The 18,176-nt window shown below is 37.2% G+C and overlaps 2 protein-coding genes across 4 annotated transcripts; both read right to left on the bottom strand.

Moving 5' to 3' along the window:
• Positions 1-1,511: 1,511 nt before the first annotated feature.
• ctdspl2a (CTD (carboxy-terminal domain, RNA polymerase II, polypeptide A) small phosphatase like 2a) lies at positions 1,512-10,149 on the bottom strand. Of its 3 annotated transcripts, none has more exons than XM_046859557.1 (13): positions 9,832-10,149; positions 7,625-7,833; positions 7,368-7,506; positions 6,566-6,712; positions 5,799-6,023; positions 5,575-5,662; positions 5,366-5,477; positions 4,887-4,973; positions 3,679-3,741; positions 3,463-3,542; positions 3,170-3,296; positions 2,992-3,087; positions 1,512-2,828 (listed from the first exon to the last, which is right to left on the bottom strand). In XM_046859557.1, exons 1-13 carry the CDS (start codon positions 9,923-9,925, stop codon positions 2,763-2,765), a joined length of 1,533 nt encoding a protein of 510 aa, XP_046715513.1. In that variant the 5' UTR covers positions 9,926-10,149; the 3' UTR covers positions 1,512-2,762. The 3 variants fall into 3 exon arrangements, with proteins under 3 accessions (XP_046715513.1, XP_046715515.1, XP_046715514.1); XM_046859559.1 differs by having other exon boundaries at positions 9,702-9,938; XM_046859558.1 differs by having other exon boundaries at positions 9,706-9,936.
• A 634-nt stretch (positions 10,150-10,783) lies between these two features.
• On the bottom strand, positions 10,784-16,410 carry sqor (sulfide quinone oxidoreductase). The gene is made up of 10 exons (XM_046859560.1): positions 16,277-16,410; positions 15,119-15,350; positions 14,470-14,640; positions 14,009-14,062; positions 12,921-13,115; positions 12,552-12,761; positions 12,278-12,461; positions 12,024-12,091; positions 11,745-11,923; positions 10,784-11,651 (listed from the first exon to the last, which is right to left on the bottom strand). Exons 2-10 carry the CDS (start codon positions 15,332-15,334, stop codon positions 11,594-11,596), a joined length of 1,335 nt encoding a protein of 444 aa, XP_046715516.1. The 5' UTR covers positions 15,335-15,350; positions 16,277-16,410; the 3' UTR covers positions 10,784-11,593.
• Positions 16,411-18,176: the final 1,766 nt, after the last annotated feature.

Below are 18,176 nucleotides of genomic sequence, written 5' to 3'. Positions count from 1 at the left end.
ACCTCATGCAACAAGAAAAAGCACAGCACTTTTGTACTTTTAATTCTAAATGCTCATGCTTAACCTGTAGTTTCACACACTCATGAACCTGTGTCTGATTACAAAAATGATGTGCAGGCCAGGGTTTAGTCCAGGAGTAGAGCTGAAAGGCTATAATTCAGATAAACACAGGTAGAACACGCACATACACTTTACACAGATAGTGACCAAATCCCTGAATTAAACGGGTGAGCCTGGAGCTGAGTCAGCACAATCAACCCTCCTAGAAAACAAATGTCAATACAAAACTAGTTTTTTATAAAATGGATCAGAACAGTTTGAGAATGGGCCGATATAAAACAAATGCAGTGTGAATTCTTGCTTTTTTTGCTTAATGTTTAATAGCTCACTAAATTCAACAAAATAATACTTTGTTCACAGCAGATCATCCTTCTCCATACTACTCTGTCCTCTACATCTGCCTCTTTCACACCAACTACCTTCCTCTTCTCCTTCTTCCTGCTGGCTCCATCCTCAGCATTCTCCTACCGATATACCCCATGTTCAAATCTGCACATGTCCAAACCACCTCAATTTAACAAACTCTACTTGTATATAGTGTAATCCTACTGCTAAAGGATAGACTTCCTGTGTTTATTCATTCATCTTGCCCATCATTGCATAAGCAATTTAGCCAATTCATCTTCTGACATGTTTTGAAAGGTGGGAAGGAAAAAAAAAACACTAACAAACCTCCAAAGATAATAACCCGAGTTCAAGATTAAACCAGAAACCCTGGAGCAATACTACATGACATTCATTTGGGTGTATTCTTTAAAAAAAAGTATTTGCATTTATTTTACAAGTGAAATAGCTCAATTGTAAAAATCTGCACTCTTTTTTTTTTTTTTTAAACACATTGTTAAAAGGATCCACACCACCATTACATCTTCTTTTTCATTTAAAAGGGCTAGGCCATTGCTAAACTTTTTTTTTTTGCAAAAAAAATCTTTCCTCATTAGATGTGAACCACATGTGCTAAATATTCCGCTAAATGTTCAACCTGGGCAAATTAATTGCCGGTCTCAGTAAATGTGCTATAACCAACATAAATATAGCTGCATCCCATGATTTCCCCAGTATGGGCTTAAGAATGGGAGTAATAATCTCAGCATTATGAACTTTCATTGATAGATGAAAATCCTCTTCAAAGTATGCAAACACAATCCACTAACCTCAATGCCTGATCCAAGGTATGTATTCATTAACTTATTTTGGTAATGATGCAACAAGTTAGATAGAGCTGTATCGGTCTAAAACAAACCAGGTATTAAATATAGGTTGTGAAATATTTTGTGCTGTATGAAGGTGAAAAATAATAAGCACATGATAAGCAGAGCTGAAACAGGTCCTCTGTATGCTACATTAAGTTTCCAAGGGAAAAACTAAACCGCAAAACAAAATAAAAACTAACAGCAATCAGTTATCAGACGCCACAATGAAAAGTAAATAACCAGCCATTTCAGTCATGCTGATACATAAAAATAATGTATTAATGTCCATAGAAAAAAAACATTGGGGTAACACTGAATGAAATGCAGGGTCTACCCTTCAAAGAGAGGTAGAATTGTACATGATTCCTAAAACAGAGGACTGAGTTCAAAAGCAAGATTGAATTGGCTAGAGAAAAAACACTGAATATGACACATGTGCAGCGATCAGGCTAGTCCATGTGCTGGTGCTACAATTACCAGACATTTCTTAAAGAGACCAGGCATTATTTTCACAGAAAAAGCAATCAAAAGCACAGAGTAATTTACATTTTTTTAACCTATACTTGGCATATAAAACAAACTAACAGTTGAATAAAAACATTAAAACTCCCCAAAGAACATACGAAGTGAAAGCCGTCATAAACCAAATGCCTTGATTCATTTGTCATAATATCAGCGAATAATACACAAGAGGCAGTAAAGACAGTTTTGTGATGTACATTATTGACACCCCAACCGTTATGCTACGCATCTTACAGATGACTGGATGTGTTTGCTTTTTTCTTTTCTTTAAAACCAGTCTAAAAGAATTTATAAAACAAAGCGTAAGAGAAGCCGTTTAAAAATAAAACTTCAAACCTATAGTAAAAATCAATAAAAAGTCAGCATATCTATCAAACAAGCCTTCCAACTAAAAGGAATGCGTGTTGAACTCAAGAGCAAAAGGAACGTTTTACAAACCTGACAGGAAAATACATATGTACAAATGTTATATATACATATACACACAACTGAATATGTATATATTTATATGTTTATGAAACCATATTTAACTGGCCATTCCGGGTTGAAAGGTCGATGGCTAGTGAGGGCAGAGTGTCCCCTTGAGCACCAAAAGGAGTGACATCGGTCCTCTTCTCCACAGCACTTTACATGAAGTCCAATTCAGGCAAAAAGGGAACAGCAACTTGCTTCGAGTTTCCTCCATTGCCAAGCCTTACAAATATCTGTAGAGTGGCAAGGCAGTCAAAGCTGAGGAATTTTGTTATTTCCTTCAATTACAATTTGATTTACACGCATATATAAAATGTATGCATACTCAAAAGTCATTCCTTTAACATTGTCGATAACCCGCCCCCATTTCCACTTAAAACAAGTCGGCAAAAGTAAAACGATAGTTGAAATCCTCATTAGAGTTCAGAGTTGTGTACAATTCTCTTTTCCCACCCCCCCATTTTGAAAAATCCAATTTACTAAAACAGTCAGGTAAATCTGCAAGCATGAGGTCCCTCAATCTGGGGGTAAGAGGTCATGCAAGCGAAACTTCTCTCTTATGTGTGGCCGCACATCATCATTCTGTGGGGAAAGGAATACACAAAATAATTCATTGAGCTACTTGCTAAATAAACCATATACAAGTATATAATAAATATATAAATACACACACACACACACACACACACACACACTTTAAACAGAAAAACTAAGTTTATCCTCTTAAACATGCGCATACACTTACCAATTCCACCAGCTTCTCCAAGAATGGGACCAGCTTCAGGAGCTCATTGTCATTCTTGTCCACAAACCAGCTCTCAATGGGGATTCCATTGGACAGCTGCAAAGGGGGGAAAAAACAATCCGACTGTCAGATTCCTCCAAATACAAACTGAAACTAGCAAACAAGCAAACCGACTAACCTGGTATGCAAAGGCTTGAGGAGAGTTGTCAATTATTATAGTTTTGGACAGATCTCTTCCAAGTATGTTAAGGTCTTTGATGTAGTTGCCTTGGACGCATACGCAATGCTCACGGAACAATCTGTGCCTAATCACAAGCAGAGGGAAGGATTATTACATTACAACAACAAAAGTAAACGAAGATGATCAACACCCAGAACAAGTTTTATGTTAAAAAGGGTTTAAATAAAAAGTGCTTAAAAAAATGATACACATAATGAAGACAGTGAAATGCTTGTGTAAAAGCAGCTGACCTAACGAGCTGTTTCTTAGGATCCAGAATGTTCAACAGCTTGTCAGCATACACTTTCTTGGAAGCAGTAAAAAGTATAATCTGCAAGAGACACAAAAAGTTACATTGTACATTATTAATTAAACCATTTGTAGAATGTACTACCCACCAACTTCAACAGAACCCAAAGATTCTTTGCAGAAAATGAGGACACACCGATACATGTGGGTAGTCTTACCTCATAAATTTGAGACATGCGTTCCAAGAACTCTCTGAAAAATGGCCGCAACCGTACGTATACCTGAAAAAGAAAACAAAAATATTTGTATATGAGGAGGCAGTTCAATCATATTACAATAGAAATGACAGTTATAATACTGTACATTACTAAGAACTCAATGCCTTGAGTGTTCCATACATGTAAAAACAGTGTTCCTTTTTCCAAATAAAAATTTTTAAGTACTTAAACATAAATCCTGAAAGGCAGACTCCTGAAAGCAGCACAATACTAATGATCATGTTTTTTTCTTTTTATATTATATTCCTTGCATTTAAATAAATACAGTACTAATTTTGCCATCGTTTGACATCAACTGTGTGTTTAATATCAGAACAAGGAATGTTACAGTGACTTACATTCACTCAATTTACAATTTGATTAATAACATATGCAACTTTTGAGGTCATTTTTCCAGTCCATAGTAATAAGAATCATCTTACGTGACTGATGTCATCACCTTCATGCTTCACTATGTGGATGGTGTATCAGGGTGATTTTTTTTGTTTTTCCAGCAATGCACCAAATGAAGCAAAAACATTTAAATGGTCCAAACCTTATCCACTAGATTTGGAGGTTCTACAATCATATCTCATACAAGCAGGCTTTGTTCTCACTGATCATCTTATGTATGAAGATGAATAGATTCTCGAACCCCCAGAGTCAAAGTTATGCCATATTACCGTTTGTATTTTTATGTAATGCCTGTAAATGATGATCTGCTGGATGTTCAAAGTTTGAGATTTTTTTTTTTTTTTTACCTAGACTGATATGTTGCCATATCCTGACTTGTTCTGATTGCTCCTTAGTCTTCATGATGTTTTTGATTACGTTCTCTAACAAACTCTTAAACCTTTACAGACAAAAGTGAACTCCATTTCCATTAATTACGTGGAAAATAATTATTTGTATATGCAATATACACAAGGTGAATATTAAAAAAGTGCAGTTTGTGATTTCATAATTAGAAAAACCACCAAATTTTCACACGATGTAGTTTCTTGGCCCATTTTGTACAGATTCATGACACAAAATTAAATTAATTGTTTCACTTGTACTACACTTCCATACAATATATGGAAAAGGTTAGATACCCAAAGGTAGATACTTATGCAAGGAACCACAAGGCTGGCAATCCCTATATCTACATGTACCATATACAGTGATACCTGGTAAATGACATCTTGGAAAAGCACAGGAAATGTCAGTGCTGCATCCTCCAGCTCATTCAGGCTGCAGTGGACCAATGTCTCATCCTAAAATAGAAAATGTTTTGGTATTTTATATATATAAAAATATATATAATAAAAATAATAATAATTACCAAGACTTAAAATTATGTTCTAAATTTAACATGTAAGATTCCTAAATTTACTTTAGAAATATTAAACAAACCAATATTAAAATAATAAAGTATCTATGTTTTCTACAACCAAATGAAATTAAGTGTTAAAATGCACATTTCTATGCAACAGGAATTTTATACACAGGATGATTTTGGGAAACCATTATAAACTGAATAAAATATAAAACAAAAATATTAAATCATATTTAGAAATAAAAAGCATTAAAAAATATTGAAGTTATTAAAACTTTCATTAGTAATGTTTGAAAAGAAAAGAGGTCTTTTTAACTTGTCTAAACTCACCAGATCCAGGACGAGAGAAAACTCTGGAGTACTCCTGGTCTTCAGTGGAAGTGCTGGCTTACGGGTAAGCTGCTCCTCTGTCAAAGGTGGAACATGCTTAATGAAGAAATAGCTGTGGAGAGGGACACAAATTAGACACATGAGCACAGTGGGGAAAAAAAAGAGAGGCAATTATTATGAATCATCTTTAGCTTGTTTTCCACACTTACGGATCAAACACCTCCCAGTCTTCTTCATATGTCCCCTCTGCAGGAGGCGAGGTGGGAGCATCAGGATAATTATTGTTGGATCCAACAACTATTATAAAAAATAAAATAAAAAACGTCACAAAAAACAACTATTTTATTTTAGATACGTTTTATTTTCTAATCTAAACTAATGCACAGTCTAACGTCTGATTGTTTTTGTTTACAGGAAATATTTTTATTTTCACCTGTCAAAGGTGGCATATCTGCCTCAGTGACGATCTCACCCTCCTCCTCAGCTGCATCTGTGGGCAGCAGAGGTCTTGGGTTTAGTGCTGGGTGGTCAAATGTAATGTCTCTGCTACTGTCTGTGGTAGTGCTAGTAGGGGTCTCTTCCAGCTGTTCCATATCCAGCTGCTTTACAATCTCCTCTGCCTCGACTGCCTGCCCGGGAGAGTCTGAGCCTGATGTAGCTAAAGGAAAGAAAAAAAAAGTTGAAAGGTGGAATAAAAAAAAAATAAAAATAAAAAAATGTATGCAAATATTAACCATGCTTCAAAAGTGAGTCACTGAAAAAAGGAACACACAGTAAGACTGACAGTTTAGACGTCTATTTATAGCAGGAAAAACAAACCCCTATATGTAAAATTGAATTGGTCACTCACAAATACTCACAAATGCTAAACTTGATTAAACATTCACTTTGTATTCATTTAGTGAATTAGCTTTTTTCTACCCAACAAGATTAAACAAAACATATTTGCTTTTAGAAATATAGATGTAAAGCTTTATAAAGAGCAGGAACATCAGACAATTATGTTGCAAGTCATGTATTACAAAGCAGCTCCTACTAATACCAATTACGTGCAGTAAACATAAAACATTGGTCACTCATGATTATACATTAGTAATCTTAAGCTACTGCAAGACAAATATAATTTTCATTACAGCTCAATGCAGATCAATATCCTAAGCAAAAAATTGGACTAAGAGCTGAAACTTTCTAACCAATTACCATTTTTGTTGGCTGGTGAAAAGAAGTTGAAGACTGGAGAGAAGATGGTTCCTAGCAAGGTGGTGCGTGGGGGACTGCTGGGGGTTTCAGGCTGGACCTCCAACTTCCCATTGGGCTTCACCAGTTTACTCGGACATGCCATGGTGTCTGAAGAGAAAAGCATTAACAGTTCTTGGGTTATGGTGTGGATGCAGATTCAGTGATGTTAATTTAGTGGACCAAACTTTTTTTTTTTTTTTTTTCCAATTTCCACTTGAAATTGAATGGATTCTAGAGCCGATTCTCTCTGCAGCCTATCAGCATACTTTTAAGCAAATTACATGATTGAGGCAGCTCACAGGACCACAAACTAGCGAACAGGGAAACATTACAAAGGAGGAAAAAAAAACTGGAAATATTGGTTGCTTAAAGAAATCTTTGATATGTTTAAACACTACGAGACAAAGAACAGTGTGTTTATTTAACCAGGATCAAATTCTAAGGCATCAATCAACATGAAGCACCACTATGAAACCAAACCCCTTCTCAAACTGTTATTTATAGCCATGAAATAAACACTAATGATTAAGCATTAACTGTCATCACCAACCAGTTGTGATAATTGCTTAACAGAAAAACTGTAAGACAGAAATTCTCTTAATTACAAAATTAGAGAGACTTTATAGAAAACTTGCACAGTTTAACCGGGAACACATTTTATTTAAACCTTGGTTTACTTACTTTTAGCAAAAAATTCATAAAAAAATCATATTAACCCTATTAAGTGCAAAACTTGAGATAAATACTGAACACTGTAACTCACCTCCATTTGCAGGACCTTTTCTGCGAGTTCTAGGGTTAGCTCTGCTGGACAGGTTCCCAGTGGGTGGGATGGATGTGATCAAGTTACTGTCCGAGTCACAATCCACACGGCTCCTTTTAGCAGGGGTACACTGCTCCACCTAATATGAAGAGAGAAACATTTAAAATCATTTAATATCTTAAAGAAAAAAAAATAACTGTACAAGTTTCTCATTCCAATGACCTGCGTAAAAGTTGTACAATACAGTTCTAACAAACCTTGACAGCATTGCCCCTAATAAATCTCTTGATTGTGGAGAAGATGCCACTGTCGTTTTTCTGCATGGTGGCTCCTCCAGAGGACCTGGTGTGCTCCACTTCAGAGTGCTTCCTCTTGGCCTTGGTGGTGCGGGCAGGTGGGGTGGCGCTCGGCTGCTGAGATGCTTTGCGCACTCTCAGCCTCATTGTCCCAAATGTCACATGTAAAACTGCGAGACAAAAGATCACCAAACTGAAACATCACGTAGTTTCAGATATTGTCAAAGGAAACATTCAAAAAATATTTTTTTTTTTTGTCATGGTAAACTATAACTTTTAAACTAATGCACCTCAGAAGCATGTAAATGTTACTTGTATAATAGATCATAGAAAAAATTAATAAATAAAAAAATAAAATTTAGTGTGTATATGTGCGGAGATCACGTCATTCAGCTGGCCAGTTAACTGAAGTGTGCAGCACATTTCCCTCTTTAAAACAACAAACTGTTTACATTACATTTACATTTGCGGCATTTAGCAGATGCCCTTGTCCAGAGCGATGTACAAAATTGCTTTGAGTCTCTAGCAGTGAATGAATCTACACTGGTATGCTAGATTACAAACTTAATATAAATCAGACTATAACGCTTGATTTTTACAAAAAGCAAACGTGGAAAGTGCTAATTTAATCAGTGTTATAGCTTTAACAAGTAAATAGTGCTACTTTGTTTCTTATGATTTAACACCACTTGCTGGACTCCGTGGTCAGCGCCTCATTTAGGCTTTCTGAGTGAGAATTCGGAGTTGAAAGTTAGTTTTGATAAGATTACACTTTCCCCCCATTAGTCGGGTCAGAAATGTGAAGTTACAGAATCTCTGCCGTAACTTGGCTCAACTCATCGTCTACTTCATGCTGCATTCTCTAACTCGGAGCCCACCCTATGATGTTTCTTCTCAGCACTTCTTATGTTTAGTGTCTCCACTAATATCTCCTGACACTGCACAATGTGGAACGTGCTGAGTGACAAAAGACTAGTAACCTCCCCTGTGACTTCCCCCAGGAACATACAAAACCATTCAAACCAGAATCTCTGGACACACCAAACGTTTCATGACCAGTATAAATGCATTGGGGTGCAGTGTTGGGGGAATCTCCGACATGCCCAATACTGCAGTGTGTCGCTCATTACAGGTATGTAGTAAAAGTCAAATCAGATCAGAGACAAAACAACCGCCTGGCACTCAAACAGCGGGCAAAGTGGGCGGGGTCAAAAACATGTCTCCTTGCTTAGCATCTAGCTACTTACCGCTATAATGCTAAAGCTAATGATGCATTCAGGCGACTCTGACTAGCTCGGGCTAATTTTTACTACAAAACACTAAGCAGTTTGACACAAACACCGTGCAGGATCAAAACATGAAGAAAGCGTGGGAGCTGGCTGAACAGTCAGTCCTTGAGAGATGGGTATGATTTGTGAGCTAGTTAGCCGTTAGCCTCTAATTAGCCTGCGTTAGCTACATTAACGTTTAAAAAAAGGCAACGGATTGTTGATCACGTGGTTTCCGGGAAAAAAATTATTGAAAAAAAAATGTAGATATAAAAATTCGAGATTTTGTTGCTTGACAAGACATGCGACATTTTGTTTTTTGGGGGGAGGGGTATATATTTTCTTTCTTTAAAAAAGCGTCGCTAATGCTAATGGGCTAGCGAGCAGGTTAGCCGCTCAGCTCACATTCCAGCTGTGTCGCGCGACATCGGCCGGCCGCGGAGGCGCTCGCGCAGCTTTGTCGCGAGCAAGCAAACGAGAGCGCGCGCGCGCCCGCACCGGGGCGACACAACCAGCGCGCGAACGCGATTTGCCGGGGCTCGCGCTAGAGAATTTTTAATCACACAGGACGACGGCGGCGGCCGAAGACAACGAGCCGTCCTGCGTTTACACACGCACACAAATACACTCACACATAGAGATACACGGACATCGCAGAAGGCGTGTGAACACGCGAGATTTAAACGCCGCACACTGCAGCCGTGGCGCACGGTTACGCTTTTTCTGCACGCAAAAAAAGCCTCCCCAGTGTTCAGCGGTTCTTTACTCACTCACATGCGCAGGGTTATAACACCGGGACGGTACTGCAGTGGCTGTGTGGAGCCACAACGGTGGACACCGCTTCGAAAAGTCTCTGTCCTTCACGCGTCTGTCCAGTATGAGTCACGGAACGACACATACCTCTCCCACTGCTTCTCGGGACGCCATTTCCCGCCTCCTCACCGAGACACTCTTGAAAGAACCCGGATGATAATGAACGCACCGTCTTGCGCATGAGCAAAACTTCACTTTCGGCGCAGCTCCGGGGTGCGCGCGCACACGCTCACACATGCACAAACGACCAGACTGTGGTCCATTAAAACGTGCCAATAATACATTCATCAGTAACAATTGTATATAAAATTACACTTTATTGTGTCTTCAGCACCCCGAACCGAAGGGTTCAATAAATTCGATTCTTTACAATAACCTTGATATTGAAAGCCGTGAATTACCACTATCGAACTCTCAATCCACATAAATGTGTATTTGTTTTCTCATTCACAGCACTGATTGCTGAATGTTTGAGCTCTTTTGAAATATCATAGATTAGAGGTACTTCCTGGGAAGCATGGCCAGGAGCTCTGAAGGTGTTTGATGGATACCATACATCCAGTCCCCAAAGGTCATGCCAGTCAGTCCCAAAGCAACACACACACACACACACACACACACACACACACGCACTATGTGGACATTTAGTGGAACCAATCCACCCACCTGCATGTCTTTTGGGCAGAATGAGAAAATTAGAGAACCCTGAGGAAACCAGTACAGACAGAGGGAAAATGTGAAATTCTGTACAGATACCTGAGCATAGGACCAAACTTTGGACTGTACAGATGTGATGCGGAAACTCTGCTCAGTCCCGTTTTATTCCTTTTATATGGTAACAATTTGCCAATTTTAAAAATAATGATTATATGTAACAATATGTATTAAAGACAAATGGTACTTTAAATGAGTTTATTGAAAAAAAAAAAAGAAGTAATTCCTGTTATCAAATATTCAATTAATTTTTATTTGTATAGCGCTTTTAACAATGAACATTGTAAATAGAACAGTTGTTCACTTACTGGCCTGTTTTTATTTCTTTTTGAGGAAAATAAATGCTTGGTTGTTACCAAGAAACTACAAAGAACAATTTAAATGTTGAAGAATTTAAGTGAAGAGCCTGATCTCTAACTGTTACAAAGATCTCTGACTGTTACAAAGATCTCGGACTGTTACACAGATCTCTGACTTTTACAAAGCTTTGACACTGAAGACTCCTTTCACAGATGGTAAAAAAAAGTTTTACAATTTTATTAAAAAAATGTTTTTTTGTTCATAGTATACACATCTGTATATGTGTACTACAGAAATGATAAAACCTGTTTTGAGCACATTCACAAAAACGTTTGATTTGAATCACAGCCAGCAAGAGCTTCTGCTGTAGTTAATTCATCAAAACCAGAGTAGAGGTTTGAACAGTGCTGTGGAATGCTGGTTTTGTCAAGTACCAATCTTTTCAATTGAATAAAAACCATAGTTAAAAGGCTTTTTACAGCAAAATATTCACACTGCACATAATTGCATTGTAAAAAAGGTCATAAATAACAAACACTCTTAGTGTTCAGTTTCTAAAATATACCCATTTTGAAAAGAAAAAAAAAAATTCTAGCCATTATTCTGCTATCCCATCTGTCTTCTGAACAAAAAATTAATTTGTTTCCCATTTTACCCGAGTTAAAAAAAAAAAAATCCTAAAATAGTAATTGGCACAGGTATTACTTTTTTCTTTGTTTGCTTTTGCATACAGTCACACCAATTGTTTTATAATGTCTGAAGGTTAGAATGTTAACACAAAGGTTGAGTAAAATGTAATGAGTGTCTATTTGTTTCAAAAAATTTCTGTCAGCCTCTATTTCATCCCAAGGTGCATGATTTTTCTGTATGGTCCTGGGCCTCCCCAAAGTCCCCTTTAAGAATAAAGACAACAAATTAAAGCCAGAAAATGTTATACTGGAGAACACAAGGTCTTTGTGCTTTAAAATTGAGTAAGCAAGACTTACCTGAGAAGACCATGCCAGTATAGATGGGGCATTATGTCTGCTTTCATATGATACATGATTCTGCTTTCTTTGCTCTGATCTACTGGGAAAGTCTCCAGAGGTTGTCCACTATAGTCAAACTCAGCCAAGATGACCGTCTTGTAGCTGGTGACCAAAGGGCACGAGGTGTAGCCATCATACTATGAGGGGGTAAAAACATTTGCATTTATGTAGTCATGATTACTGAATGAAGGCAGGTTGCTTAAACAGAGTTTTATTGTTCAACTCATTCATGCTCACCTTTTTATCAGGATTTTCTTTCTTCATCACTTTGGTAATGGTCCTATCCAGAACACTTGATTGTGCAGCTATAAAAAAAAAAAAAAAGAATGAAACATTATTTGAAATAACAATACCCATTCATTCATACTTCTCTTCCTACTATGCTCATTTGTAAATCTATTGTAGAAACCCAGTGATTGATGTGGTAAAACATACAGAAATGCATAATTCATACAATAGGCAGCGTTTATTTATGGCTTTTATGCATTTACCTATAGCAGCTGCAGTTTTAGAAGTTGGAAGATTGGTACAGTCCCCAATTCCAAATACATTAGAGTATGTCTTATGCTGAAGGGTGTCTTTATTTACATCAAGCCAGCCACCTTCATCTTCCAACGTGGAACCCTTGAGCACTGCTGGAGGTCCCATAGGAGGGGTAACATGGAGCATCTCATACTATTTTTATCAACAAACAAGAATTCTTAAAAGTGAGTAAATCAACACATAGTGTGACTTTTGTTGAACCAAGCAGCATTGATATCTTACCTCAAAAACCTTTGTTTCTCCAGGTTTATCAAGGTTCTCGAATACCGCTTCATACTTGTCTGCTCGGACCTCTATAAGGTTGTGTCTGAGGTTTACATTCAGGTCACGTTTTTTCACAATTTCCCAGAGTGCGTCGGCGTATTTCTTAACTCCAAACAACACGGGCAATGAGGTGTTGTAAATAAAGTTGGCTTTGGACCGCTTTCCAGTCTTGGAAAACAAAACTCCAGGGTGTCATTATTAATAAAATTAATTCATTCTCATCACTTGAATTTATTCCAATTTCATTAAACAGTAGTTTTTCTTTACCACTGGAACTACATACTCACTTCCTATCTACTTTATCCACATACACTTATCTATAAATACCTTTCTCAAGAAGGAATCAGAAAGGTACATGATCTTCTGAGGAGCTCCTGCACACTTCACAGGAGTGTTGGGAAAAGAGAAAATAGCATTTCCCTCCTTGAAGTTCTTTAATGCTTTCCATGTTTTTTCGACTGTTTGCAGTGAATAATTTGATCCGATCTTTGGATGTTCAAAACCTTCAGGTAGTCCTTTAATCTGAAATCAGACAAAAGCAGTAGTTAACAAACATGAAATTTGTTCGACATGTAGACATTGATATAAGCTAAACTTCTACAGTGAGCTAAAGTAGTCTTACACTGTGCTGTACGTATAATGGCATTATATACAATTCTTATTAAATATGAATAAAGTAATATAGAATTGCAGCTATGGAAAAAAATATAAAAAAAATGTGAGCATGCAAAATACAATGTATGGACAAAAGTTTGTGTACAACAAGTTTCGAAAGTGCTTGTTGAACATCCCATTCCACAATTAGATTTAATTTGATCATAAATCATCCACTTCTGTAAAGATGTTCCACTAGATTTCGCAGTATGGGTGTGGAAATTTGTGCTAATAAGGGCATTAAAACTAAGGTACTGATGTCAAGTACTGATGTAGGGTGAGAAGGCCTGGGATGCGTCAGCATTTCAGTTCACTCCAAAGTTGTTCAATAGAGTTGAGGTCAGAGCTCTTTACCAGGCCACTTAACCCATGTAAATAATATCTTAATATGGCTGGCTTTGTGTACAGTGGCAATCTCATAATGGAACAGGTTTGGGCCTCCCAGTTCAAGTGAAGGGAAACTCATCCTATGCATTTTTGTGCCTTTGTGGTAACAGTTTGGAGAAGAACCACATATGGCTGTATGGGTGTCCCAATACTTTTGGTCACAAAGTGCATGTTAGGTCTTTAATATGTGCTTGAATACGTGTTTTAATTGTGTCATATGATGCTATTGTTCAGTATCATTACAGTCTTATTAAACACTTGCATCAAGATATAAAGGGTAATAATACAAACTAAAACATTTATGCTTTTTTTTTAGATTTAATTCAATTTATTAACAACAACTAACTCAAAATGACAAGAGATGAAAAAGTTACCTTCTCATAGTGAAGCTGGAGGCCCAGTGATACAATAAGGTAGTCATAGGAAATCTAAGAAGAGATATAATATACAATCAGTATATTCATACTGTACACATATATGTATGTATAAATAAATAAATAAGTAAATATATATATATATATATATATATATATATATATATATATATATATATATATATATATATATATACACAGTATATAAATAAAAATGCAGAGTACACATTATTCTTATCAGCTTATCATGCTTGTCAAAATAATGTAAACATTTATTACAGTTTGAAATCACATTTATTCCAAATGACTAATTTTATGTCCAGCACAGTTCCAGTAAATCAGCCACACCTACACTCCTTATTGCTTAACCAGAGCAACTGAACAATAAACCACCCAGCAATAAGATTGTTTCTTCTTACTGTTAGATAAGCTAAAGGTAACTACAATGTCCTTATCCCCACCTCTTTCCCACACTCCGTGAAGACAGTGTTGTTTTCAGGGTCAATCCTCATGGCTCTGGATTTGACCCATTTGACTCCAGAGGGCATCACACTAGCAGTGGACCGTCCAGACGCCTGTACAGTTTTAGCCCCTGCGCCTACTAGTGTCCACATGGGCTGGTAATAATGCATCTGTTAAAAAAAGGAAAACAAAATGTTTCAAGTTCATTTACATCTACTCACTTATACACAAGTATATGTTACAGACAAACTGTAAAACAAAAATCTCATAACGTAGCCAGTATTGTACGTGTCAAATTTTAACCAAGTTGAGAATTATACAGCTGCTATAAAAATTCTCCTTTTCCTCCAGAGTAATCTTGACTAACAGACAATCTAGGGCAGGGCATTAGTGCATTTTGTGAATAATGTCTCATTATTTTATATCACATCAGCACAAATCCCATTATTTCCAGAGAGACATTTTAGGGTTATTTGCCATTAAGAATAATTTGCTCAAACAGTGGCTTTGAGTGTAATTCCCCCTATGTCTGTGTCACTCTAGATAAAATCATCTAACAGATCAATAAATGTCTACTAAATGTTATACTATATAATTTCAGGAAAAAAGTAAGTTATACAGTGATTTAAGGATTGTAGAACACCGTACCTCACTGGGCTCTACAATAGCCACATTTTCTGCGCCAACCTTCCTTTTCATACGGGCTCCCATGGAAATACCACCACTGCCTCCTCCAACCACCACGATCTTATAATGCTCCTTGGAAGCCAATCCATTACTGGTATGGAAGTTGGACCTCACACAGTACAGTAGCCTGTTAAATCTTCTCACCATAGCCAATTGTAAAGGTAAAGCACCTGCCATGGTCTTGCAGTTTGATCTAAGAGAGGAGAAAAAAAAAAAAAAGAAAAAGTGGGTGGGGTGGGGGTTATGGCAAGTAAACACATGTGCTGGATAAGGACAAAGAGTAGAGTGCAGAAGAGCTGGGGGGGATTAATTTTCATTCTTTGTGAGGCCGTCAGACTGCTTCATCGCGTGCGACTCATTATGGCAATCTTCTACACGGTGTAGAAAGTTCTGCTGAGTCACAATGATTTGGGAAGCCAAAATACAAAACATCTAAAGAATGCGTGTCTGGAGGTTTATTATAACAATAAAACAGTATTGCGTGCACAGGTTAATTTAGAGGAGATACACATATTCAGGTGTACTATATATATATATATATATATATATATATATATATATATATATATATATATATATATATATATATAAAACAAGTGCTGTGGTCATTTGGGTTATTGTCGTTTTTTCAACACAACAGATTTAGCAAAAAACTATTTATATTTGAGCAAGGATTTCACAAGCTTCCCTTCCTATCATCTTTCTGTGCATGATCATGTCTTTGCTGAAACTGGTGCTTTGGGGATAGAAAAACTACAGTAACATTGAGCAGGCAGTCTGCTGTGTCTAGTACATCACGTTAGTATGTTACAGTATAATGAGAGACATGCATGGATCCTGTTCAACACCTATACATTTTACAGTCGACAAAGCTCCACAGTGTAGCAAAAAAACAGAAGCTGTGTTGCAATGCACAGAGGATTTATCTGCACAGGAATGACAGTAAAACCCTGCTGTGTACGAAGCACTTACAGTGTTAATGTTAGAACTGCACACTGAACACATGACCACTACACAACACCCGACTTCCGCTTTAGCGTTAGTTGACCTTAACACCTGATATATCCTTTTATAACACAATAATATCAGCCCAGAATGCAAAATGTAATGTCCACTCACCGAGTGTGGGCTTCAGGCTTAATAGAGTGCTCTGACGCGCTGCAGCTCCACTCAGTTCCTGTTTACTTTTACTCTCAGTACTTAATGTACTGCACGTCTAATGAAATGCCGTTGACGGGAGAGTCGACTCCTTTGAACCGACTCTTTAATTCATCGCTCGGAGTCGATTCGCATACAGCTAGAAAGCCGTGATACGGAGTTCATTTGCAGCCAATAGTTTTCAGATCAGATATAATCAGATGTCCATAAGCAAGCCATTATAAAAAAAATATTTTGCAAATGCAAATATTAAAAATCAAATATATAAAAAAAGGTTTTAATATGGTTTTAAATTTTTTTTTTTAGATTTTTCTCGTTTGTGTTTTTTTTTGTAGTCTGTTTTCTGCAGTCCTACATTTAGGGGTTTTAATAAAAATCTATAAAATCTCTACTGGTCATCCATTTTATTCTATTGCCATCTATTTTCTTCATCTAATTTTGTGTACTAGTAATCAGATTTTTTATATTGGTCATATGATTTCTTTCTATTCGGCACCTTATTTTTCCTATTGGTCATTTTATCTATTGGTCTTCTATCTTCTTTTGGTCATCTGTATAAATTTGGCCACGCCTACTTTTTTAAAGGCGTTGCAGAAACATGGCAGAAAAACAGCATAGTGTCGGTCTGGACATTTTTTCGGGATTGTTTTTGTCTTTGCCACCAGATGCCGCCACTGGGCCCCTATCCCCTACTCCCTAGCCCCTAACTGTTTAATGTCTCCCACATGCGCCTTGTTAGTTTTGTCTATTTAAGTTGCCCCTTGGCCTTTGTTGGTTCATCATGTTTGTCTTCACTTTTGTTGCAGTACAGTTGTCATTTGTATTTGACAGTATTTTCTGTTGTGGTATCTTCTTTCTTGATATTGGCATTAGTATTTGTCTGTTTTGATACTTACATTTGAAACTGTATATGTGTGGGTTTGTTTTGTTCTGTTTGAGGAGTGTTTCTATTTTGTTTGATTTCTTAGTCTGCTGTTTTCTCGAGTTTTCCCTAGCCTCCTGGTGTCTCCTAGCTTTTGCTGTCTTCTCTAGCCTCCTGACCTTTCTGTTCTCCCGAGTTTTCCCTAGCCTCCTGGGTTCTCCTGTCTTCCAGAGTCTCCTAGCTTCTCCTGTTTTCCATAGTCTCCCGAGTCTTCTCTGTTCTTCCCGAGTTTTCCCAAGTCTCCTGCCTTCTCTAGGCTCCTGGCTTTCCTGGTCTCTCGAATTTTCCCCAAGCCTCGGGTCTTCTCGAGTCCCTAGTTACCTCCTGTCTTCCTGAGTTTCTTCATCCTGTTTAATCTCTTATTTGTATTTGCCTTGTGCTTATTTTGTATTGATAAACCTACTCTGCCTGTTTTATATTTTTGGTTCTCTTTTCTCGAGCTGTTTTTGGACTTATTTTCGTTAAAGATTCATGCCATTGCATATCTCGAATGTGTCCCTGCAGTTGGGTTCCAACGCCTCTCTGTGGCAGACTGCTATTGTTCGAGACCTGCTCTCAAACCTGACACATAGTGCTCTGAAAAATCAGTTCACCAATATATGAGCAGAATGTAAATGATTTAGGGAAAAACTTGCTGAGCTACACTTACTATCCTTCTTCTGGAACCTGTTCATGACAAACCAGAACAATTCATATTAAAAGTAACACACAACAATAACTGATAGTCTCAGTCAACTCTGCACTCGGAGTTAGATTACTTTTCTTTTTCTCTGCACAAATACTCTCCTCTCAGATTTTACCATGTTACATTAAAGTCTTCTGGAAAATAATACAGGTTTCCAGATGGTGTTGTTTGCTGTCTATTTGTGTGTCACTTTGTTAATTTCAACCTTGCTTCTTGACTTCTTGAGACTGATTTTTTTTTCTGGTTCATTACTT

The sequence above is a fragment of the Silurus meridionalis genome, chromosome 10 (genome assembly GCF_014805685.1).
Source record: "Silurus meridionalis isolate SWU-2019-XX chromosome 10, ASM1480568v1, whole genome shotgun sequence".
Classification (NCBI taxonomy): Eukaryota; Metazoa; Chordata; class Actinopteri; order Siluriformes; family Siluridae; genus Silurus; species Silurus meridionalis.
The sequence above is the reverse complement of the archived record's forward strand: the minus strand, read 5'-3'. Positions and strand labels throughout refer to the sequence as shown.

Bases quoted from the DNA above. Each gene is read 5' to 3' on its own strand.
- sqor (XM_046859560.1), bottom strand. From the start codon at position 15,334: ATGGCAGGTGCTTTACCTTTACAATTGGCTATGGTGAGAAGATTTAAC. The intron at 14,641-15,118 runs GTACGGTGTTCT...TTTTTTTAACAG, and splicing joins CTATTGTAGAGCCCAGTGAG to ATGCATTATTACCAGCCCAT. The intron at 13,116-14,008 runs GTAACTTTTTCA...GTCTGATTTCAG, and splicing joins TCCAGCTTCACTATGAGAAG to ATTAAAGGACTACCTGAAGG.
- ctdspl2a (XM_046859557.1), bottom strand. From the start codon at position 9,925: ATGCGCAAGACGGTGCGTTCATTATCATCCGGGTTCTTTCAAGAGTGT. The intron at 3,742-4,886 runs GTATCACTGTAT...TTTCTTTTTCAG, and splicing joins TCCAAGATGTCATTTACCAG to GTATACGTACGGTTGCGGCC. The intron at 3,297-3,462 runs GTCAGCTGCTTT...GCTTGTGATTAG, and splicing joins CCTAAGAAACAGCTCGTTAG to GCACAGATTGTTCCGTGAGC.